At 38.3% G+C, this 25,661-nt stretch overlaps 2 protein-coding genes across 4 annotated transcripts in view; one reads left to right on the plus strand and one right to left on the minus strand.

The window, feature by feature from the left end:
• Mgat2 (alpha-1,6-mannosyl-glycoprotein 2-beta-N-acetylglucosaminyltransferase) overlaps positions 1–25,661 on the minus strand; it is a 76,493-nt gene that overhangs the window by 12,986 nt on the left and 37,846 nt on the right. The window contains exons 3-9 of one of the 3 annotated variants that reach the window (XM_073090511.1): positions 21,302–21,397; positions 20,532–20,671; positions 5,428–5,571; positions 4,517–4,614; positions 3,526–3,671; positions 2,551–2,711; positions 351–482 (exon numbers count right to left, since the gene is read on the minus strand). In XM_073090511.1, coding sequence (XP_072946612.1) covers positions 351–482; positions 2,551–2,711; positions 3,526–3,671; positions 4,517–4,614; positions 5,428–5,571; positions 20,532–20,671; positions 21,302–21,397 — 917 coding nt within the window. Of the gene's footprint in view, positions 1–350; positions 483–2,550; positions 2,712–3,525; positions 3,672–4,516; positions 4,615–5,427; positions 5,572–20,531; positions 20,672–21,301; positions 21,401–25,661 lie in introns of all 3 variants that reach the window. The other 2 variants (XM_073090510.1, XM_073090513.1) reach the window with 2 other exon arrangements.
• LOC140755589 (uncharacterized) lies at positions 7,989–19,552 on the plus strand. The gene is made up of 8 exons (XM_073090871.1): positions 7,989–8,069; positions 8,918–9,093; positions 12,946–13,096; positions 13,570–13,671; positions 17,319–17,470; positions 17,829–17,900; positions 18,428–18,536; positions 18,942–19,552. The coding sequence occupies exons 1-8, from the start codon at positions 8,040–8,042 to the stop codon at positions 19,179–19,181; spliced, it is 1,032 nt and encodes a 343-aa protein (XP_072946972.1). The 5' UTR covers positions 7,989–8,039; the 3' UTR covers positions 19,182–19,552.

Consider the following 25,661-nt stretch of genomic DNA (forward strand, 5'->3'; position numbering starts at 1 on the left):
CTTTCTTAAGCTACCCCTTCTATTAATAGCAATAATAATAATAATCATCATCAACAAATTACTGTCCCACTGTTAGATACGGGTCTCTTTTCAGAATGAGAAGGATTAGGCCATAGTCCACCCCGCTGGACAATTACGTATTGGTAGACTTCACATACCTTTGAGATTTTTTTTTATAAATCTCTCAGGTGTGCGCAGGTTACCTCACGACATTAATAGCAATAATCATTTAATTTCTATTACACCAAAAAATTTTCCACTATTCTTAAAAAAAAAAAAAAAAACAAAAAAAATATTTTTCAAAGTTAGCATCACCCTGTACACAAGCTAGAGCAACATACGAACCGAACCTTTTGCGTGTTCGAGTACAGATTCGGATACACCTGGTAGTTCCACGCCTGTGTCTCCATCTGCCGGCGTCGTCTCTCCTCGTTAGCGGCTCTCACTTGCTGTATGTAGCTCAGGTTGAGCTGCTTCTTTCTCTGTGCCGTGCGTTAGGGTTGAGAATCGCTGGCTATTTCAAACTATACAGGGTGTTTACATTTACTCATTTGTTTATCAAATATCGATTCTGTTTTACGTATGCTTCGTTTTGTGCCGTGCGTTACGTTTGAGAATATTAACTATTTCAAACTACACAGGGTGTTTGAATTTTCTAAATATTTTTTATTGCAATCATACAGATAATGAAATATCGATTCGATTCTAATACGTTACTATACAGGATGGTCAATAATCTATTTGATTTTTATCACTATGTATTTAAACACATGGTATTAAAACAGTGTTTAAATATATGAGATACGATTGATATTGATACGATACTATACATAATTCAAATATTCATTTTTTTATTGCAATACGAATACGTTGGTTATATAGTGTTCAAACATTTCATGTCATCTCATTCAAACATCAACACAACATGATGGTTTTTATATTGCAAGTTAGACTATACAGAGCGTTTCAATAATGAATATTGTCTTTTTTTCTAAGAGTGCTGTTATATGTTATGTGATTTTGTTGTGAATTTAAAACAAAAGACGCAAATTAACACAAATGCGTGATATTAGCTTCAAGCACATATATTTAGGCGGTTCTGTGTTATATTATTATATTATATTTTTGTGAGTTTAAATTAATTTAATTATAAAGATGTCATTTATATATTACATGTTAAGTTTAGGAGAAAGGACCACTAGGTATGACATCCTGTGTTATATGTATTATTATATTATGTTTGTGAGTTGAATTTAGAGATGTCATTTAAATATTACATGAAGTATAGGAGAGAGAGTGACTAAGTATGACAAAGGAAGTGTCATGACAAATGGATGTACTGAATCACATATGAGGAGCGGCTTAGTGCGCACGTGGCACATGTGATCGGCTTCAGGTAGAACCTGCTCTATATGGAGTTGTACAGATGTCCATACAGTGACTTACCATCAGGTGTAACGCTTGCTCATTTGATACTTAATAAACAAATATGACAAGAACGGAAAAAGGGGGAGTAAGTGAGGAAAATTTTTACGTAATTTATAAATGACAACTTGGTTACGGTTTGATCCAGAACTTGTGACATATACCTAATATTTATTTCGAAATTCTGTAAGCTATATTATTTAAAAAAATGACAAAACATTGCATGTATAGAAATAAAATAAAAGAATTATCGTCGTCAACGACTCATTAGTATCCTACTGCTGGGCACGGGTCTCCTCTCAGAATGAGAAGGATTAGGCCATAGTCCACCGCGCTGGCTTAGCCTTAAAGATACGTGAAGTCTATCAAAACGCACGTGGTATTGTAGACTTCACAAAACTTTTGATATATATAATATCTTCAAATCTTAATTCAATGAAATTTTCATTTATTATTATCGAGAAAAATTAAATCAATTAATTTAAAACTTGAATTTTTAAAACGGTATTTTTTTAAAACAAACACTAGCCTTAATTAAATTTATAAAAAAATAATAATAATAATTAAAAATGTAATTATTATTAACTTTAAAATTAGAATTTAATAAATTATTTAAAACAACTCAAAATAAGAAAAAATAAATTTAAATTTGGAATTTACAACCTTCATAAACTTTCATAATATAAAATCGTAACTAAATCAGAGTAAAAAAAAAACGTAAAAATTAATTTAGTGTTAAAAATACGTCATCTAACAAAAACTATTAAAATAAAAAATATTCAAAATATAAATGACATAAAAATAAATGACTATTAAATTAGGATTTAATTTTTTTTAAACAATCACTAGCGTCATCTCACCTTAACTGTATTTATAAAAAAAAATAGAATTTAACTTTAAGTAAGTATAATAATTATTTAATTTAAATTTAGAATTTAATATATTATTTAACATAACTCAAAAAAATATAAAAAATAGAATTTAAAACCGTCATAAACTTTCATATTATAAAGTCGTAACTTAATCAATTTTATTAGTCGTAACTTATTTAATTTTTTTTTTATAAAAAAAATTAGAACAAAAAATATTCAAAATTAATTGTGTAAAAAAATACAGCATCCATACCTTATCACCAGTCAAGTGGTACTGATATGTCTTGAGATACGTCCCGAGACAGAGGATCTCGCAGTGCGGACAACTTTTGTCTGCGGTCGCACGGAGGAGGTGGAGCATGTGGATAAAGTCCTCGGCGACGTAGTGGTCCTCCTCGAGGAATACCACCATTCCTGTGGGATAGGGAGGATATGGTTTTGTATGATACAGGAGTAGCAGACGAGCGTGCAGTCCACCTGATGGTAAGCTACTGCCGTATGGATATCTGTAATCAACCCCAGATAAAGTTTGAACAATCATCACTAAAACTCTAATAGAATTTCATCTGACGCAGACAAAAGAAAAACTAAATCAAAATGCTTCATGTCTCTTATAGAAATTCGTAAGCCAAAATACCTTAAGATCGAGAAAAACTAAACCGTAATGCCTATGTCCTAAAGAAAAACTAATCCGCAATGACTTAGCTTCCAGGCGAACTTTCTAAACTGAAACGCTCTCATTTCCCTAACAAAAACTAAACAGGAATGCCTTATTAAACAGGCTAACCTACCTAAACCGGAACGCCTCATGTCCCAAACAAAAAAACTAATTCGGAAAACCTAACGCCCCAGGCATAGAACTAACCCGGAATGCTTCATATTCTATCCTACCACAATCTATACCGAAACGTCCCATGTCCCAGACTAAAAACCTAAGCCGGAATGTCTCCTATCTATTCGAAACAAAACAGGAATACCTCCTGCCCCAAATAAAAAACTAGACCGGAATGCCTCATATTTCAGGCGGACTACCTAAACGGGAAAGCGTTATGTCCCAATTAAAAACTAATCCGGAATGCCTTATGTTCCAGACCAACAACGTGAACCGGAACGCCTTATGCCCCTTACAAAAACTAATCCGCAATGCCTTATGTAACAGACTAACTAACAAAACCGGAACGTCTCATGACCCTAACGAGAACTAATCCGGAACGCCCCGTGTGCTCACCGGTGTGCGCGGCGGTGCAGTGCAGCTGGTTGAACACGCGGTTCGCCTTCCACCACCAATGGTGTTTGGTCTGAGTGTACTTCGCCTCCCGGTAGTGGCCGTGCAGGTCCGGGTGCAAGGCGTTGTTGCATTTCAGCTTTATCGCTCTGTGGAGAAGATTAGAGTTAACAAGAGAACACACACACACACACGCACACACACACACACACACACACACGCACGCACTCACGCGCGCGCACACACACACACACACACACAAACACACACACACACACACACACACACACACACAAACACACACGCACACACAAACACACACACAAACACACACACACACACACACACACAAATGGACACACACACACGTACAGACACGCGCGCGCACATACACACACACCCTTATAATATTTACTTATGCGCACAAAAGGTCAGATTATACTTATGCGTGTTGCAGTGCAATTGAATGTTATTTAAACATAGAAAGTATTATATATATCATTTAAGTAGCTGTGGATTTTGTTGAATAAATAAGAGAATAGAACAAAGAAGATTTAAAGGTGGTGTTCTTGAACCCTCTGTCGTTCAACTCCGGCACCACCACCTATTTGTTTTATAACAGCAGTGTTAAGCGCTGTGTTCTGGTTTGAAGTGTGTGGTAAGAGAGACATACTTATCGGAGGCATTCCAGCTTAGTCCTCAGGGGTAGCGGCGTTTTCGTGGCCGACCTCAGGTAGGAATATCTAATCGTATCTGGGGTTGATAACAGATGTCCACGGGCGAGAGTAGCCACATACCATGAGGTGAACTGCATGCTCGTCTGCTACTCTTATAATAAATAAATAAAACAAACTTAATAGATAGCTATACTAACAAAAAACATAAAAATCCTTGAAAATAAAAGCTAAAAACTGCTACTTTTCGGCGTTTTCGATTCATATTGTAAACCATAATAGGAACAGTTCAAATTAAAAAAAAAGAATAGAATGCTTACTGTTCCAATTTAGCGTCCCGTGGACAATCATTGGGATCCACACCGGGGAATTCATTCGGGTGGGTCTGTATCGAATAGGGGTAGAATATCTGCATTACCTGTAAGGAAATACATAGTTTACTAGCTGACCCGGCAAACGTTGTGTTGCCATATAAATAAAAAAAATGTTAAGCGTGAGCAACCCTTATCACTTAGAAGTATGAAAAATAGATAGTAGCCGATTCTCAGGACTGAAAATGCATATAAAATTAGGTGAAAATCGGTAAAGCTGTTTCGGAGGAATACGGGAACTAACATTGTGACACGAGAATTTTATATGTATATATAAGAGATTACTTCAATATTTTCTCAACGGCATATCTCTATTAAAATGTCATTTTAAAAGCCGGCGATGCCACAAAGTGGTGCATTGGCGACTCCTCTGGTGTTGCAAATGTCCATAGGCGACGTTGACTACTTTCCATCAGGTAGCACGTCTGCTTTATCGTTAGGCTCAAATATAAAAAATAATATGCAAGATGTGCAGTTGGTACAACTCTTTGTGGTTCGAGTCCGGAAGCACAAACGCCACACCTATTTCTGTTATAACAGCAGTGTTGAGCGCTGCTGTGTTCGGGTGTGGTAAGGGAGACATTCCAGCTCAGTCATCAGGGGTAGGGCGCATTTGTGGCCGACTACAAGTTGATCATCATCAACAAGTACTTTTATCTAATCTTATAATCTAAGGCTGATTACAGATGTCCATGGGCGGCAATAGCCACTTACCATCAGGTGGAATGCATGCTCGTATATTATAAAAAAAAAACAGACTTTCGACATAAGACCGACTTTGCATATAAGAAATTGTTAAACCATCTCTAGTTAGCAAAAATGGATAGATCGATTATTGATAACAGACTAAGTAGACTCACCTTAGTAAAATCTATACTCCTAACTAAGCTATTAATCTCTTCGTCGTAGTAATCATGTGAGAAGACCAAGAGGGTCCTGTCGATGTCCTTCGCCTGCGCTAAGGACACTATAAGGTGCCTCAGATACGTCAGCCTTGTGTGCACCTGCGAACAAGAAAATATTATATAGTACTGGAAAAAATTAAGGGATCAAAAAAAAATTCCAAATTTTTCGGTAGTTTTCAACAGGCCGTAACTTTGAGAGAAATGGTCGTACAGGAAATAAAAAAAAAGGAAATTGTAGCTCCAAGTGTCTAGTTTTTGGATTAGAACTTCAAAATTTTGTAGCCTCCGCGGTTTTCTGAGTAATCGTAGAAAAACCAGCAACAAAAAAATTTTCAAAATTTTTTTAGTTTTTTTTTTTGGTCTACGGGCGTGGAAAAAATTTTTTTAGCTTAACCACCATAAGGATCGGATACTTTGTTCATTTAGCTTTAATTTCTTTTTTTAAATACCCTGATACGTCCACTCCTCGCTGAGATATCGGTCTTCAAATGGAAAAGGATCTTTTTGTCTTTGATTTATCGATATCTCAGCAACCAATGATCGTACAGAAAGTTAAAGATGGGTTTCAAGAACTTGAATAAATTCCCCTTAACGACTGTCCATTGTTTTTTCGAAAAAAAAAATTTTTCTTTTTGTCACATGAATTTGAAAATGCAACAAAAAAAGGGCTTTTGGTGGTTTTTTGGAAAATCAAGCGCTGGATCGTAAATATTGAGGAAACCACTAATGTTAAGTGTGCCTTTTACAGTTCAATATGTCCACAAAAACCCTACAAAGAATCAAATTAATCCAGCCAGCCGTTTTTTTGTTTCACTTGATCAAATTTTTGAAAAAATTAAAGGATCATGTTTTTTGCTCTGAAAAGCTCATAATTTTTAAAAATGAGAAAAAAAAATTGTTTTTCCGAGCTTTTTCCACATTTTTGTTCCAGAAAGTGCTTAAATTTTCAAAAAGAAAAGAAAAAAAACTCCGAAAAAACAATGGACAGTCGTTAAGGGGAATTTAATCAAGTTCTTGAAACCCATCTTTAACTTTCTGTACGATCATTGGTTGCTGAGATATCGATAATCAAAGACAAAAAGATCCTTTTCCATTTGAAGACCGATATCTCAGCGAGGAGTGGACGTATCAGGGTGTTTAAAAAAAGAAATTAAAGCTAAATGAACAAAGTATCCGATCCTTATGGTGGTTAAGCTAAAAAAAAATTTCCACGCCCGTAGACCAAAAAAAAAAACTAAAAAAAATTGAAAATTTTTTTTTTGCTGGTTTTTCTACGATTAGTCAGAAACCGCGGAGGCTACAAAATTTTGAAGTTCTAATCCAAAAACTAGACACTTGTAGCTACAATTTCCTTTTTTTATTTCCTGTACGATCATTTCTCTCAAAGTTACGGCCTGTTGAAAACTACCGAAAAATTTGGAATTTTTTTTTGATCCCTTAATTTTTTCCAGTAGTGTATATACCAGGCAAACTTAGCACCGCCTCAAAATCTATTTATCAAATATGTTTCATATAAAATATAGCCTATGTTACTCGTGGATAATATAGCTTTCGAATGGTGAAAGAATCTTTAAATTCGGTCCAGTTGTTTGTTTGTTTGATTGTAATGAATAGGTCATTACAATCAAACAAACAAACAAAGTTTTCCTCTTTATAATATTAGTATAGATATTAGGGATGTGAGAATGAGTGAAAAACATCGATTAATAATGAATCGATTTATTTATTTCAAGGCCGTCAATAGTCCCTGAAATTCGATGGCTAATAAAGTCGTTACGAAATTTTGCAAGCAAATATTAGACAGTATGCCATGCGACCGCTCATTTAAAATCGATTTGTATGAATTATCAATTTATTTCTAACAATAATAAAATATTATAAAGTATTCCTAATTTAAGAGTGGATTATTTTTTCACATCTCGAAATGTAAGTTTAGAATGTGAATTCAATTTAAGACCTATAATTAGAAATGAGTTAATTGTAACTTAAAACCTAAATAAATGGGCAATAATAATTTAAATATAGAACGGGTGGAATTAAGTGCGAGAGTTATGAAAGTGTTAAGTCCAAAATAAATGTGGACCTAAAAAAATAACACAAATAGAAGTTATTGTAGAGTTGCGTGAATAAAAATAATTTAATTTCAAGTTTGGACCTGCATAAATAAGTTCGATATAATTTTGGACCTGTAGTATTGAGACTAGTGAAACTGAGAATCGATAATGTTTGATTAAATTTAAATCATCTTGATTTAAATTTAATTATGGACCTATAAAAAACAAAGAAGCAATAAAAATAATGTAATTTCGAACCTGTTTCTATAAACCTGTATTTATAATATGCGTTGAATGTTAGTATGGACCTGAAATTTCGTATTTTTTTCTAATTATTTAAATGAATCTTTATTTCATCGGATTTTGAAAATATATACTGCAACCTCAAATTTAGTATTTTCCATAAAAAATAATTATGTCAACATAAATTGCCCCTAAAGTCACTGTCAAACCACAAGACTATATTGAATTTTCAAGCTTTTAAATTGTATTTTTTGAAAATTTTACAAAACCATGGACGAAGAGGAGGAGGAACTTGTTATGGTAAGTAGCGAACAACATAACTGTCCCACAGCTGGGCACGGGTGTCCTCTCAGAATGAGAAGGATTAGGTCATAGTCCACCGCGCTGGACAAGTGCGTATTTGTAGACCATTATAAGACACTAGGCATGTCTACTATAAGATGGTTAGAACCAGTATGCTTTGACGGAGGTACAGTCCGCGTAAAACTGCTAGTCCGCTCTGAATATAGAAATGAATCGCGTCGCCATAGCAAATTGTATGACTACACTGCTCGCAACAACTTCAGAGCGGACTAGCAGTTTGGCCGGGCTATACCACCGCCACAACCATTTAAAGAATTTTGATAGAAGGGTGTGAATGTCGGCTAACTTTAAAAGGTGGTAATACCCTTTGTGGTTCGACTCCGGCACCACCGCCACACCTATTTCTGTTATAACAGCAGTGTTAAGCGCTATGTTGTGGTTCTGACATGTGGTCAACCTCAGATAGGACTCCGATCCTATCTGATTTCAGTACCGATGTCCATACAACAGTGTATTACCATCAGGTGCACTGCATGCTCAATAACTATTTCCATATGAAATTATTATAGTTAAAAACTAAAAACCACGCTAAAATAGCACAAGGAAAATCGCTAATCCTGATTCCTGACGACCCTGATGAGGAAAATGGGATAAAATTATTTAAATCGTGTATTGTCATCGGTTCTTGATAATTGTTCAAAATTTTAAATTAATCGGACCGTTCAAAGTGGGTAAAAATCGGATTCAAAGATTCCGTTACATACATACATACATACATAGATACAACCCAAGCTAATAAAAGCGTGGTAAAAACAGTTAACATAATACTTGTCAAATTTCCCCAGAAAAAGAAGAAATCCGAAGCCCCACCACCGAGACGAAAACCAAAGAAAATGGTGATACCCCGTCGGAAACCATCCGTCGTTATACCCCCCAAACTACCAGTCTACATCACAGCAGACAAGACGGTCTGTGAGGAGTGTACTTGCTTCCCGAAAACCGAACCCTATGTCTACCCAAAGTAGGTTAAAAATTAAGCACTTTTCACTACGCGCTACGCTAAAAGCAGATAGCCTAGTGGCTAAGAAACTCGGCCTCTCGATCGAGGGGTCTGAAGTTCAAATCCCAGGCACGCACCTCTGATTTTTCAAAGTTATGTGCGTAATAGAAATTAATTATCACTTGCTGAAACGGTGAAGGAAAACATCGTGAAGATACCTGTATACCTGGCTTATAAGAAAAAAAAATCTCACAGGCATGTGAAGTCTACCAATACGCACTTGTCCAGCGCGGTGGACTATGGTCTAATCCTCATTCTGAGAGGAGACCCGTGCCCAGCAGTGAGACAGTAATGGGTTGATGATGATGATGATGATTACGTTTTTATTCGTTTGACCTGTATGTATGTATGTATGTAACGGAATCTTTGAACTCGATTTTGACCCCCTTTAAACGGTTCAATAATTTTAAATTTTAAACCACTATTAATGATGAAGATACACGATTTTAATAATTTAGTCCCATTCTACTCATCAGGATCATCGGGATCAACGATTTTCCTCGTGCAATTCTTAGCGTATTTTTTTTAGTTTTTAAACTATTATAATTTATATTATAGAAGGAACAAACGAGGCCAGTCGACCTGATAGTAAGTAGCTACTGCTGTGTGGACATCTGTCATCACAGATTAGATTAGATTCCGACCTGAATCGGCCACATATGCGCTTGAGAACTAAGGTGGAACGCCTCAGAAAATGTCTCCCTTACAACACCCTTCAAACCAGAACACAGCAGCGCTTAACACTGCTGTTATAACTGAAATAGGTGTGGCGGTGGTGCCGCCGGAGTCAAACCACAGTGGGTTTAACCAGCTTTAAATTAAACTTACTAATTTATCTCCTATTAAACGACTAAAACAAAATGGCGACCAAACTAGAGATGTTAGGTATTATTGGTAATTTAAGTGCGAAAAAACACGTCACGCACACAAGAAATATCATTGGTAATGCAGCCATGAGCACCCAAATCTTGTATTATGGATTCAAATCCCGTACTTATAGATTTAAATTGACAAAGTCTCCATTCTTGTACTCAAAAAGTCGTCGAAATTAATCGCAAAATTCATTTTAACGAATAGTTATAGCTATACAAGTATGTAATAAAATAAAAAATGTGAGCCGTCACAGGACGCCTGGCAGATGTGAAACATCGACATTATTTTGTAAAAGTAATATGCAGAAAAGAACATATTGTGATAGGAACTAAATATGTCATAATGATAAAATAAAATATTACGATTTTTTTCCAGATAACGATGACTATTTATTGAATAAACATTTATTTTCATTAAATACAAAAATTTACGAATTTATTTCAAATCGTGACGTGACTACTTAATTCGTTTAATCAGTGACTTCGGTAATAGTTATATTCGATGTTGCCTCTGAGGACGGTATTACTGTGACAATGTATAGCGTGGCGACGTGTCGCCACGGCATGCGTCGCCACGCCAGAAATCGGTTTTACGTGCGGCTATAGATGTTTCACATCAAAATTGAAATTTCAATGACAAACGTCGTTGTTACAAAAACGAATAGGTGGTGCTTAGACGTGTCATGCATGCAAATGTAATTTTTAGGGTTCCGTACCCAAAAGGTAAAAACGGAACCCTATTACTAAGACTCGGCTGTCTGTCTGTCTGTCACGGGGCTCAGCCTAACGATAAAGCAGACGTGCTACCTGATGGAAAGTAGTCAACGTCGCCTATGAACATTTGCAACACCAGAGGAGTCGCCAATGCATCGCCGGCTTTGAAGGAGAGCTCTTTTTGCACCTTTTTTGAAGAGCCCCATGTCATAGCGCTCTGGGAATACCTCAGGAGGAAGTTCATTCCACATCTTGCACGTTCGTGGCAAGAATGTCCGTGCAAACCGAACTGTGGAGGACCGCCACGGGTCCAGTTGGTGTGGATGGAACTTCATCCTTCGGCGAGTGGTGCGATGGAGGAATGGTGACGTAGGCATCAGGTCAAATAGTTCCTCGGAGCACTCACCATTGTAAAGCCGGTAGAACACACAGAGGGAACCTATGTCCCTCCGCAAGCTTAAAGGTTCTAACCGATCGGAGGTCCTGGGGTCGTTGACGATTCGGATCGCGCGTTTTTGCACGGAGTCAAGTGGGTTAAGTTGGTATTGGGGCGCCCCTGCCCAGAGATGGGAGCAGTACTCCATGTGAGGTCTCACTTGAGCCTTATACAACAGAAGGAGTTGCCCCGCAGTGAAGTACTGCTTCGCTCTGTTCAGGACGCTCAGCTTTCTTGATGCCAACTTGGTCTTAACGTCCAAATGACCCCGGAACTGCACGTCACACGATATGTCAACTCCCAGGATCCCCACACTTTTATCAATGGTGAGTGGAATACCTTGGAACCGTGGCGCTATGACGAATGGGGTTTTTTTAGCGGTAAACGCGCAGCTCTATTTATTGATCTCTAATAGATTGATACTTGAAATTTTTCGAGTATATGTGTATAATGATAGCAGCTATAACAACAAATACCTACTAGAAATAAAAAATAAAACTTAAAAATAAACAGGGGGGCGCCACTGTCATTTTCGGCGATACAAGAAACCGTTATTTTTCAACGTTTTCGGTTTATGCGTTGAACCGTAATAAGTAGAGTTCAAATTATCAGAATGCATATACTTCTATAGTCTGATTCATAATTAGGTGTCCAAAATGTAAACAAAGAAATGTCACTATCAAAATTAACAAGAAACAAAACTTTAACAAACTCAACAAAAAACGCAAATTTAACAAATATACACAATTTAACAAACGCGTTATGTAAACGAGAAAACATTAGAGTTCGATCACAATCACGAAAATTAATAATATCAGTTACGAAACTTAAAATGACAGCACAAGAAATGTCTTGGATTCCTATTGTGTTGTTACCATTATAACATTTTAATTTTCTACCATAAACTATGTTTTTTATTATTATTACTGTACGGAACGAAATTGAGATGATATAAATATTAGAAAATGTGAATTAATCTTAATTTATTTAGATTATTATTTTATTATTGTTGTATTACTTTAATATCGACAAAAATAAAAACTACCATTTCTAACGTATTTTCTTGATAGGTCAACACCTTTGTTTACATTTTGGACACCTAATTATGAATCAGAGTATATATATGTTACTAGCTGACCCGGCAAGCTTTGTACTGCCTCAAAATCTATTTATCAAATATATTCATAAAATATAGCCTATGTTACTCGTAGATAATGTATGCTTTCGAATGGTGAAATAATTTTTAAAATCGGTCCAGTAGTTTTTGAGCCTATTCATTATAACCAAACAAACAAACAAAGTTTTCCTCTTCATAATATTAGTGTAGATAAGAACAAAAATATCTACTAAAAATAAAACATTATCATTTTTTGTAGAACGGAACCCTACGTGTGCAAGTTCGTTTCGCACTTGGTTAATTTATTGTCTTACTAATAGTAGTCTCACATTAAAAATGCTCTGCCGTGCCCTTCTGATGTTAGGAGCGTTTCGGGGAATATGGGATCGTCGCTTACCGCTTACCGAAAACCACTCAAATAGTCCTATTATTAATATTCATCGTCAACCCATTACTGTCCCACTGCTGGGCACGGGTCTCCTCTCAGAATGAGGATTAGACCATAGTCCACCGCGCTGGACAAGTGCAAATTGGTAGACCTCACATACCTTTAAAAACATATTATTTTAAGATCTCAGGTATGCAGGTTTCCTCACGATGTTTTCCTTCACCGTTAAATCACAGCAGAAAAGTGGGCAAATGAGCCTCAAAATTGTCATCTCTACTTCTTTCAGAAAACTAAATCCGTGCCAGAAATCACCAGAAACCCTATATCATCTAGCCGCCGCTGTTGTGGATAGCCTGGTCTTCCCTCCAGCGTTCACCTGGACCGAAGACGACGTTGTCATGTGGTTCACCGACTTCCTTGGGTTGCCGGAGTATACCGTAAGGTCTTAAGCGATTAGGGAGGCTTTCACCTAACTAAGCTATGCTTTGTTATAATATAGGAGTAGCAGACGAACATGCAGTCCACCTGATGGTAAGTGGCCACTGCCGCACATGGATGATTCTAATCAACACCAGATATGATTAGATTCTTACATGAGATCGACCACAGATGCGCTGCTACCCCTGAGGACATAAGTATGTCCTTACCTGACCTTTCAAACCAGAACACAGCAACACTTAACATTGCTGTTATAACAGAATAGCAGATTGGATTCGTCTAATTCTGTTATCATATTAGTCTTTTTCTGTTATAATTTATAATATTTCATTTGTGTTGCAATTATCCGAATACATGTTTCTTTCTTTCTTCTCTCTAATGTGGACTCCCTCATGCGCCCGCTCCCACTATGGCACTCGACACAGCTTATATTTTTATGCAGGTTTTTTTTATAGTTCTCTAATTGTTACAGGAATGCATTAATGATAACCACATAAACGGAATGCGTCTTCTGATGCTTGAAGATCCATCGAAATTGGCGGAAATCAATATTAGGAACTTCGATCATATACAGGTATATAAATAACTAGCAGAACCCGCGGCTTCGCCCGCGTAAAAAAAAAGATATAACAGACAAATACTCGTAACTGTAATCGTAAATTTGTACCTTTAACAATTTTAACGATAAAATAGCAATAATATTTAATTAATAAAAGCTTTTTTTCTTCACTGTGTAACTAAATTGGTCAAGCTTTCTTCAGAAACATACGCTAAAATTCTAATTAGTGGACTGTAATGAAACTTTCTTTAAAATATAAGTTTCATGTAGGATACAATAATTATTATTTACTCTATTCCATAGGAACCGTCCATGTTATATGCGGCCTTACATACAGTGGTTCTTTCCAGGGTAGCTGGCTGGGCGGTTAGAGCTCCCATTCTTGCTGCCCGCAACTCCCGAAGTCCCCCTTTAGTCTCGTACGACAGGCAGGGGATACTGTAGCCCTGTTCTAGCCCAAAAATTTTAATCCAAGGTCTATGTGTCTATCACATAACCATCACTAATCCACGCATAACCACAACCATACCCCACGGCAGGACAAAATGTTGGCACGCAGTGTGTCCAAAGTAGTTGCGATGTACCTAATCAGTATACCAAAATTACGCATTATCATATATGAAATTTGCACCCGTCCACGTTGTCGTGTATTTGTCTGAATAGACGTTATCTGAAATTTTACGTTTCTAACTTCGAACCTAAAAGATTCCCGTATATATACATATAACACTTCTTTTACCTCCTTAGTAGAATTTCAAAAACATTCCTATGTACATATGTATCAATAAATACTTTATCATCAAATTTCTGAAAGCTAATTCAACACCTGCGGTCGGCAAGCCGACACCCACGGGTGGTGTATGGCCCGCGACTTTTCCTTGTGGCCCGCGGGTCTGCGCGTTACTAATAATTTACCAAGTGCAAGTCCAACCCGCACCTTGAGCATTCCGTACAACTAAAATTTTTATTTACACATTTTGTGAAAATTTCAACTGTCTACCTCTAACGGTTTAAAAGTTAGTTGGAAAAATATCGAATAGCAGTTTGTTGTATGGGGACCCCTTTTTGTTTTCAACTTTTTTATTTTTAGTATTTCTTGTTATAGCGGCCACCGTTATGCATCCTCTGTAAGAATTTCAAATGTCTATCTATTACGGTTCCAGAGATAGAGCCCTGTGACACACGGACAGACGGACAGACAGTGAAGTCTTAGTAATAGAGTTCCGTTTTTATCCTTTATGTACGGAACCCTAAAAAACCGTCGATGTGCACTTCAACACGCGTAATACATTCCCATGTTAAAAATATATGTTACGATGGCCCGTGGAATTTCACCCTACACTAAACCTCTCTGCACTCTGTTCTTTTTCCAGACACGCCAAAGGAAGTAACTTCAACAACGGTTTTTAAAGAATCTTCCTTTACTTATAGGTTTCTAAAGGTGGTAGAACCCTTTGTGGTTCGACTCCGGCGGCACCACCGCCACACCTATTTCTACCTAATAACAGCAGTGTTAGGCGCTGCTGTGTTCCGTTTTTAAGGGTGTGGTAAGGGAGACAGACTTTTCCGAGGCGTTCCAACTTAGTCCTCAGGGGTAGCGGCGCATCTGTGGCTGACCTCAGGTAGGAATATCTAATCCTATCTGGGGTTGATTACAGATGTCCATGGGCGGCAGTAGCCACTTACCATCAGGTGGACTGCATGCTCGTCTTCTACTTCTATAGTATAAAAAAAAAAATAGTACCCTAATGGTGGTTGATTGTTGAGTTGCTAAAATGCTGAAACAGATGTGTAAACAGAAAGGCATAATGCATACACCCTTCTATAGCAGTCTTAAGGGTTGATCTAAAAATCTAAAAAAAACCGTGTCTCAGATGCTTCATTGATTGAATTGATAATTTTTCATAGTGGTCGCTCCCGAATTAACGGAGTTTGAAATAAAATTCCAACCCCCATTTAACGACCTTAAGGGATGATTTTCCAAAAATAATGGTATAGGTGTTTAATTATTTTCTATCGAAAACCCAAATACCGATTTTTATACAGTTTACATTAAAACTGGAGGACTTTCATACAAACTTACAACCCCTATTTTACCCTCTTGAGGGTAGATTTTCCATAAATGGTGTTAAAAAGTTCTATTATTTCTAAAAGGAAAGCCAAATGCAAGTTTTTATAGTCCTTGCGTCCGAATTAACGGAGTTTGGAATAAAATTCCAACCCCCAATTAACGACCTTAAGGGATGATTTTCCAAAAAAAAATGAAATAAGTGTTTAATTATTTTCTATAGAAAACCTAAATACCGATTTTTATACAGTTTACTTCAAAACTGGTGGACTTTCATACAAACTTACAACCCCTATTTTACCCTCTTGAGGATAGATTTTCCGTAAATGGTGTTAAAAAAGTTCTATTATTTCCAACAGGAAAGCCAAATGCAAGTTTTTATAGTCCTTGCTTCCGAATTAACGGAGTTTGAAATAAAATTCCAACCCCCATTTAACGAACTTAAGGGATGATTTTCCAAAAACAATGAAATAGATGATTAATTATTTTCTATCGAAACCCAGATACCGATTTTTATACAGTTTACATCAAAACTGGGGGACTCTCATACAAACTTACAACCCTTATTTAACCCAAATAAGGGTTCATTTTCTAAACGGTAGAATTATAGTTCCACTGTATCTAACCAGTGAGCCAATGGCTAACTTACATAGTGCTGGCTTTCAAATTGGCAAATTTTAAAATAAGCTGTTAACCCTTATTTTACCAACTTAAGGGTTGATTTTCCAAAAATGGTGAAATAGGTATTTAATTATTTTTAATCGAAAACCTAAATACCGATTTTGATAGCGTTTACATCAAAACTGGGGGAATTCTACACAAACTTACAACCCTTATTTAACCCACATAGGGGTTGATTTTCCATAAACGGTAGAACTAAAGTTATTTTATATCTAACCAGCAAAGCAATGGCTAACTTTCATAGTGCTGGCTTCCAAAATGGCAAAATTTAAAATAACCTGTCAACCCCTATTTAACCACCTTTAGGGTTGATTTTGGAAAAACCCTTAGATTAGATTTTTATTACTTTAAATCAGAAAGCTAAATACCAATTTTCATCTAGTTTGCTTTAAAACTGACGGACTTTCATATTAACTTCCAACCCCCATTTAACCCCCTTAACGGTGGAATATCAAAAAATCCGTTCTTAGCTGACCTCTACTCGGTGAAAAGAATATTCCTACCAAATTTCAAGTCTTTAGCTCTAATGGTTCCAGAGATATCGTGATGAGTGACTATATACGTGGAAATCTCTTATATATATATAGATAGATAAATAGCAAACGAGCGAGCAGTCCATTTGGGGGCAAGTGGACATCTGTAATCAACCCCAGATAGGATTACATATACTACCTGAGGTCGACCACAGATGCGCCGCTACCCCTAGGGCTAAGCTGGAACGCCTCGGAAAAGTATATCTCCCTTACCACACCCTTCAAACCGGAACACAGCAGGGTTTAACACTGCTATTATGAGGCAGAAAAAGGTGTGGCGGTGGTACCGCCAGAGTCGAACCACAAAGGGTTCTACTACCTTCAAATTTTGTCATCGTAGCACATTTCATTTTGTAGCTCTTTTTATTTTGACGTTCCAGTTCATAACCTCATGCGTCAGAGCGCTGTACGGTACCGACTTTCTGAGGTTCGCTCGCAGTGTCGGACTGCCTCCACGGAAACCACTAACCCATTGCACTTGGTTCAAGTCCAGAAGTGGACCAAGTTGGGGCATACGGCAGAATTGGACTAGGTAAGTTTTTTAATATAGGAGTAGCAGACGAGCGTGCAGTCCACCTGATGGTAATACACTGCCGTGTGGAGCAATCTGTAATCGACTCCTGATAAGATTAGATATCTACCTGAAGTCGGCCACAGATGCGCCGCTGGCCCTCAAGACTGAGCTGGAACGCTTTGAAAAAGTATGTCTCCGTAACCACACCCTTCAATCCAGAACACAGTAGCGCTCAGCACTGCTGTTATTAAATGTGGCGGTGGTGCCTCCAGGGCCTACTAAGGGTCCTACCACCTTCAAAGTAAGCACATTAGCTACTTCAGCAACATAAAAATATTTTTAGGGACAAAACAATCATTCATTTCATCGTTTCCAGATGCGATATCCTCCGTTGGATGAAGATGATCAACCCTGAACCACCGAACTTGGATCATTGGGATTTAGTCTGGTATTTTCCTATGCTATCTTCTTTTTGGTCCCAAGCCTCTACCACCAAGTGATGTAAGGGCCGAAGCCGGTTCAGGGAGGGCAGGTGGTGTAGAGAACTGTTATTTTTGTGTTATGAGGGCAACTGCTCTTAGCGACGCTAAATGGAAGACGATTCTTAAATCTCCGGAGGAATGGGGTCAACGACGCTGTGGTAGTGGAACAGAGAGGATTTAATATGACAAAGATTTGTAGTTGAGACCCTCTATGGTTCGACTTCAGCGGCACCACCCCCACACCTATTCCGCCTAATAACAACAGTGTTAAGCGCTGATGTTAGGGCATTCCAGCTCAGTCCTCAGGGGTTGCGGCGCATCTCTGGCTAATCTCAGGTCATCCTTCTTATTATCATATCTGGGGTTGACTACAGATGTCCATAGGCGGCAGTAGCCACATACCAGGTGGACTGCTTGTTTGCTTCAATATTATTATTATCAGTTGGGACAGCAAACTCGTTAACTCGCTAATCAAAGTATATATTGTCTAAAGGTACCAGAGACCAGAATTCCCCACGACCAAGTTCGCGAGGATAGGCAAAGCTGTAACAGGTCCAATACCACACTACAAGCCACAAAAGGAAATTTGCACAGAATATTTGGTGAGTGACCAGTTCCTAGTACACGACTTTTATTAAAGACCAGTGGTAGAACCATTATGATTCGACCGGTGAGGAGCCTCGCCGCTTTTGAAGGTGGTAGAACCCTTTGTGGTTCCACTCCGGAGGCACTACCCCCACTCCTATTTCTGTTATAACAGCAGTGTTAAGCGCTGTGTTCTGGTTTGAAGTGTGGTAAGAAAGATATACTCATCCGACTCAGGCCCACATGTGGACGAGATATCTCAAGTGGTCTGAAGCGATCCAACTTAGTCTTCAGGGCTAGCGATGCATCTTTGGTCAATCGAATCTTATCTTATCCGGGGTTGATCACAGATGTCCATGGGCGACAGTAGCTTACCATCAAGTGGACTGGCTCTACTTCACTATAAAAAGCCCTTTTTCTAGGTACCACGCAAATTCCGTTTCCAAACTGGCATATCGGAGTCCCAACAACTAATCTGGATGGAGAGACCAAGGGTACCAGAAAGAAAAGAAAAGAAGAAAGTTAAGAAGGTAAAGAAGAAGGTGATTGTGGTGCCGAAGGAGACGAGGTTGTTCCCGAAGAAGATAAGCTTGACAGGATTGAATGGGAAGGACTTGGTGCTCGCGAGACGGAAGATGCCAAAACCAAAGTTTTTGCCTTAAAATCCATGTATCCAAATAAAATGAGATTTACATATGTTTGTAAGTCTATGTACATACTTACGCTGGAAAAAACATTACCCTCCACAGTTGGCAAAAAATATAGCCTATGTCATATGTCAAGCCGTTTAGATTGCCAGGTGTGCGAAATAATGAGACATACGCTCCAAAAATTTACCCTCCACAGTTTGGATATTAATAACCTATGTCATATGTCAAGCAGTTTGGACTGTTACGCTTGCCAACTAAGGAGAGATACAAACAGACACTCGAAAAACATTACCCTCCGCAGTCTGGAATAAATATATCTCGTTATATATCAAGCCGTTTAGACTGCCAGGTGTGCGAAATAATGAGATATACATACATACGCTCCAAAACATTACCCTCCACAGATGGGAAAAATATAGCCTTTGTAATATATCAAGCTGTTTAGATTGCCAGATGTAACAAATAATAAGAGTTACAGACAAACATACAGACACTCATAAAACATTACCCTCCACAGTTGGAAAAAAAATATAGCCTATGTCATATATCAAGCCGTTTACACTGCCAAGCGTAACAGATAATAAGAGTTACAGACAAACACTCATAAAACATTACCCTCCACAGTTGGGAAAAATATAGCCTATGTCATATATCAAGCAGTTTAGACTGCCAGGCGTAACAAATAATGAGACATACATAGATATGCTCGAAAAACATTACCCTCCACAGTTGGGAAAAATATAGCCTTTGTCATATATCAGGCCGTTTACACGGCTAGGCGTAACAATTAATAAGAGTTACAAACATACAGACACTCAAAAAACATTACCCTCCCCAGTCGGGTGGGCAAGTGGTCATTATAGTCCCGAAGGAGACGAGGTTGTTCCCGAAGAAGATTAGCTTGACAGGATTGAACGGGAAAGATTTGGTGCTGGCGAGACGGAAGATGCCAAAACCGAAATTTTTGGCGTAGTTTGTTTATTTTGAAATATATACTGGTAATAAAATAACTAGAGAATTATTACCCGACTCTAGAAATATAGCCTATGTCACTCCCACAATTAAGACGAGTCCAACGACACGTCATATGTTAAAATTCGTCAAGCCGTTTGGACTGTAGGTAAAAATATAGGTAGGCGTTAAGAGCTGCTGTGTCCTGGTTTTTACCCTTTGAGCACGGAACCCTAAAATGAAGCTTGTCTCCTAGGGATTTAATTGGCCAAGTGCGAGCCGAACTCACACGCGCAGCATTCCGTACCACTAAATCTTAATTTATTTTTCATTTATTTATATCCTTTTACTCTGGGAGTAGGGAACCCTGAAAACTCTTGAAATACCCTCGCCTAATAAATAATTACTAACCTGTATCACTATAATAATGGTGTCGTTTTGCACCGGGCCGTATATATCCTCATTGTGGATGATCTGTGCCGAGTTGTACTTCTCGATGGCCTTACGGATGTCCGTGATGTTCTTTGGTCCAGTTCGCTCTGTCGCGTTCCCTGGAAACATTGGAGTAGCACATCGGTAATCGTCCAAGAATAAACATTTATATTTCATTTTATAATTTAGTTTGAAGGAGGTAGAACCCTTTGTGGTGTCGACTCCGGCGGCATCACCGCCACACCTATTTCTACTATACTCGTAACAGCAGTGTTAAGCGCTGCTGTATTCTGGTTTGAAGGGTGTGGTAAGGGAGATATACTTTTCCGAGGCGATCCAGCTTAATCCTCAGGGGTAGCGGCGCATCTGTGGCCGACCTCAGGTAGGTAGGTATAGTTAATCCTATCTGGGGTTGATTACATATGTCCATGGGCGGCAGTAGCCACTTACCATCAAGTGGACTGCATGCTCGTCTGCTACTTATATATTATAAAAAAAATAATCGCCGTCACACCTATTTCTGTTATAAAGCAGTGTTAAGCGCTGGTCTGGATTGGAGGGTGAGATAAAGCAAACAGACTTTTCCAAAACGTCCCAGCTTAGTCCTTCGGGGTAGGTCGCATCAGCAGCCCATCTCAGATAGGATTATCTTATCTGGAGTTGATAGCAGATGTTTATACGGCAGTAGCTTTACCATCACGTGGACTGCATGCTCGTCTGCTACTCCTGTATATAAAACCTTTACTTACCACTAGCATTCTTGGGGTGGACAGTGAGGTACTTGTGCAGCTCAGGCGGCACCAGCGCGAGGACCTGCTCCGACGTGTCGTTGGAGTTCATCAGCTCTTCTGGAACAAGGTGGAATGGTTATACACTTGAATCTTTAATACATGATTTTTTTTTTATTATAATATAGGAGTAACAGACGAGCATGCAGTCCACCTCATGGTAAGTGGCTACTGCCGCCCATGGACATCTGTAAACAACCCCAGATAGGATTAGATATTCCTACCTGAGGTCGGCCACAGATGCGCCGCTACCCCTGAGGACTAAGCTGGAACGCCTCGGAAAAGTATGTCTCCCTTACCACACCCTTCAAAGCGGAACACAGCAGCGCTTGACACTGCTGTTATTAGGCAGAAATAGGTGTGGTGGTGGTGCCGCCGGAGTCGAACCACAAAGTGTTCTACCGTCTTCAAATTTGAAGGTGGTAGAATCCTTTGTCATCTCATTCTGATAGAACACGTGTCCAGCAGTGGGACAGTAATGGGTTGATGATGATGTGGATCGACTCCGGCGGCACCGCCGCGCTAATTTCTGTTATAACAGTACTGTTAAGCGCTGTTGTGTTCTGGTTTGAAGTGTGTGGTAAGGAGACACATACTTTATACTAAAATATATATTTTAAGGGAAACATTACTTCATAATCTTTCATAAGTATGTATTTAATATTCAACTTTATTTTATTTTTAGTATTTGTTAAAGCGGCCACCGTTATGCATCCTCTGTAAAAATTTCAAGTGTCTATCTATTACGGTCCGGAGATATAGCCTTGTGACAGACGGACAGACGGACAGACAGCTAAAAATTTCACGTGTCTATCGGTTCCGCAGATATAGCCTTGTGACAGACGGCAGACAGCGAAGCTCAGTAATAGGGTTCCATTTTCACCCTTTAGGTAACCCTAATAAAAACAGACACTTCATTTTTTATACAAATAAACATTACAGTACGGTTTTCACAGCAATACAATACGTTTACACATATAGGTACCTCGCTTTTATTAGCTTGCCCTGTGTAGTGTATTAGTAAGTACGCTCATAATTAGACACTAAACATAGATACGAGTACTGGTATGGCGTGCGGTATTGGTACGCATCTGGCGACATCGAGTAACTGTCAGTTGGTCTGGTACGTCACTCTTAGTGTGGACGCCGTGCGGGTAGGACGGTAGTGGATCGATTTGCATTATATTTGTACTAACCGAACCAGTACACCCTGTATATGTATGTAACGGAATCTTTGAACTCGATTTTTATCCACTTTGAACGGTCCGTTTAATTTAAAATTTTGATTTTAATAATTTTATCCCATTCTCCTCATCAGGATCGTCAGGAATCAGGATTTACGATTTTCCTTGTGCGACTTTAGCTTTTTAAACTATAATTATTATTTTGTCATCATGAACAGACACATAAAAGTGTATACATAAGAGTTTTTTTTATAATATAAGAGTAGCAGACGAGCATGTAGTCCACCTGATGGTAAGTGGCTACTACCGCCCATGGACATCTGTAATCAACCCCAGATAGTTCAACCCCCATACCCCCATACCCTTCAAACCGGAACACAGCAGCGCCTAACACTGCTGTTATAACAGAAATAGGTGTGGCGGTGGTGCCGAACCACAAAGGGTTCTACCACCTTCATTTCAAGAGTAATTTATTGTATACATAAAAGTGAAAAAAATGACATATCATGTGTAGTTTTCACAGCACTACAATACGTTTACACACATACATTATGTGCTCCATTAGTTTCCATTAACTGTTTAACGCAAGGTCGGCTTTTCTCTAACAATACAAATTACCATGCGAGTGCGTTGTCGTATCGCGAGCTTTGAGCGATGGGCGATGTAATCAAAGGCAGTGGTCTCAAACGCATACGAAATCGGTAGAGTTGCCCACTAAAATCGGCTCGACTTGGCAGAGGCACTGCCGTGCCTCCAGATTGTCCGCGTAAAACTGCTGTCGCCATAGCAAATTGTATGACTACACCTGTTCGCAACAACTTCAGAGCGGACTAGCAGTTTGGCGCGGACTATACCCAAAATAATATGTACAAATAATATGTATAGGTATATTAAAAAAATATAATATTAAATTTTGGGGAATATTTTTTTCGTGACATAGTTATAGTTCACAGATTATTTCGTCCTGACGAGCTTTTTTTTTAGCTGATAGTTGACTAACTATCGATTTAGTGACCTACTTCATCTCAAAATAGTTCTAAATTATCAGGAAAAGTTTTAATTTGTTTACCAATTCTTAAAATTCGCCACTCTGTATCAAAATTAGATTAAAAAAACGGGATAATTTGCATTCTCTGAATTCATATAAAAATCAATGCATTTCGGTATTTCGGAAGGACAGTGCCAATATCGGTAGAAATTACGAAAAATCGGTAGGTTCAAAACCACTGGTCAAAGGGTAGAAACCTTAGCAGTCAAGACCGGCGGCACCACCGCTACACATATTTCTTTTATACTATACTAGCAGAGTCAAGCGCTACTGTGTTCTGGTTTGGGGTGTGGTAAGAGAGACATACATTCCCGAGGCTTTCCAGCTTAGTCCGCAGGGGTAGAGGCGCATCTGTGGCGGACCTCAGGTAGGAATATCTAATCCTATCGGGGTTTGATTACAGATATCCATGGGCATCAGTAGCCACTTACCATCAGGTAGACTGCATACTAATCTGCTACTCCATTATAAAAAAAAAATACCAACGATACCTTTTTTATCATTTTATTTTATTTCCTATTTATTTTTGTATGTATACTTTTTAAAAGTCTCGACTCAGATGTAGGCGAATCGGTAGTAATGGCGGTCACGGGCTTACACCAAGTGAACGTCATATTATATACGAGTATCTATTGTTTTATGTAATATATATGTATGTATGTGTATATATATATATATATGTGTATGACTGTATATACTATATTATGCTACTTAATTATTATCTTTATTATCTGTATCTAACTGTAGAAATTTCCTAACTAACCGACATGTATTTAGGATTGCAGCTTTTTGTAATGTTATATAAGTAAACTTTGGTAAATCTAATATTTTTAGTGCTTGGGAGAGCTGTTTTGGTATTACACCTGTCGATGAAATTACTATGGGAACTATTGTTACCGTATTCATTTTCCAAACTCTTTTAATTTCCTCTTGCAATTCAGTATACTTTCTAATCTTTTCAACTATTGTACTTTGTATGTTATTTGTATTTGGCACCGCTATATCTATTAGTATAGTTGTACCTTTAATTTTCTGCACATCCCTAAGGTTGACTGGGAGAAAATGCTATTTAGTATTAAGTCCGCCTTTTGCTCCACATTGTTTTTAACGTGGTCAATAAAGAGTAAATAATAATACCTCATATGTTAATCCGTCAAGCCGTTTGTGCTGCAGCGTGACAAAGAATGAGACATACATACATACGCATCGAGTAAAAATATAGTAAGTCGTCGTCAGTACAACAATTGCCTTGCATGACACAACGTGATCTACATATAAATAGCTGAACAATTCTTTTAGAGCATCTGAAGTGTTATTCTAAAAATATCCTACTTGCAAATTAATGCGAAGACATGTTTTGTGCAAATATTATGATTTCTTTAACATTTTGCACTATTTCTAGCTTATAGCAGTGTTGAGCGCTGCTGTTCAAGGGTAGCGACTTATCCGACGTACCTGTAGTTCCGGGACCAGAATAGGGCTACGGTATCCCCTGCCTGTAAGAGGCGAGTAAAAGGGGGCTCCGGGGATGCAGGCGGCAAGAGTTTGAGATCGAACCATCTAGCGACCCGGGACGCATAGCGGTGTGTGTGGTCGCATACCGTCGTAAACACCAGAGGATGTGGCGAGCTCTGAATTTCACCTATGCGGGACTACGTGTTCAGAGAACTCCGGTTGCGTTCCGTTGGAGATTTCGGAGTCCTCTTCGAAATGTAGAGGACGGTGTTTAGTGCGGTAAGAATCCCACATAACCCTGTATCGATCCCACAGCACCAGGTACTTTTCGAAGGCTTTCCCCTCGTTAAAAAAAAGGGACCTATCCGAGGTGTTTCAACTTTGTCCTCAGGGGTAGCAAAGCTGTGGCCGACTGATAGAATTCAAATCATATCTGGGATTGATTACAGATGTCCATGGGCAGTAGCCACTCCATCAGGCGGACTGCATGCTCGTTTGCTACTTCAGTGTTCTAAAAAAGTGATATTTGGCACTCAACCAATATGCATTGTTGTGTCACTTTAGGTACTAAATATAGATTTTTTTAATTACTTGCTTACAAAACCTTTTTTTATAATATAAGAGTAGCAGACGA

This window comes from Epargyreus clarus, unplaced genomic scaffold (assembly GCF_041222505.1).
Source record: "Epargyreus clarus isolate Ecla_fem2 unplaced genomic scaffold, WU_Ecla_fem_2.2 ptg000033l, whole genome shotgun sequence".
In the NCBI taxonomy this organism is placed as follows: domain Eukaryota; kingdom Metazoa; phylum Arthropoda; class Insecta; order Lepidoptera; family Hesperiidae; genus Epargyreus; species Epargyreus clarus.

What these genes read in the sequence shown, in the direction of transcription:
- LOC140755589 (XM_073090871.1), top strand. Translation starts at nt 8,040, where the DNA reads ATGGACGAAGAGGAGGAGGAACTTGTTATG. An exon ending in TTGGGTTGCCGGAGTATACC is followed by an intron (nt 13,097 to 13,569) that starts GTAAGGTCTTAA and finishes TAATTGTTACAG; the next exon opens with GAATGCATTAATGATAACCA. An exon ending in GATCATTGGGATTTAGTCTG is followed by an intron (nt 17,901 to 18,427) that starts GTATTTTCCTAT and finishes TATTGTCTAAAG; the next exon opens with GTACCAGAGACCAGAATTCC.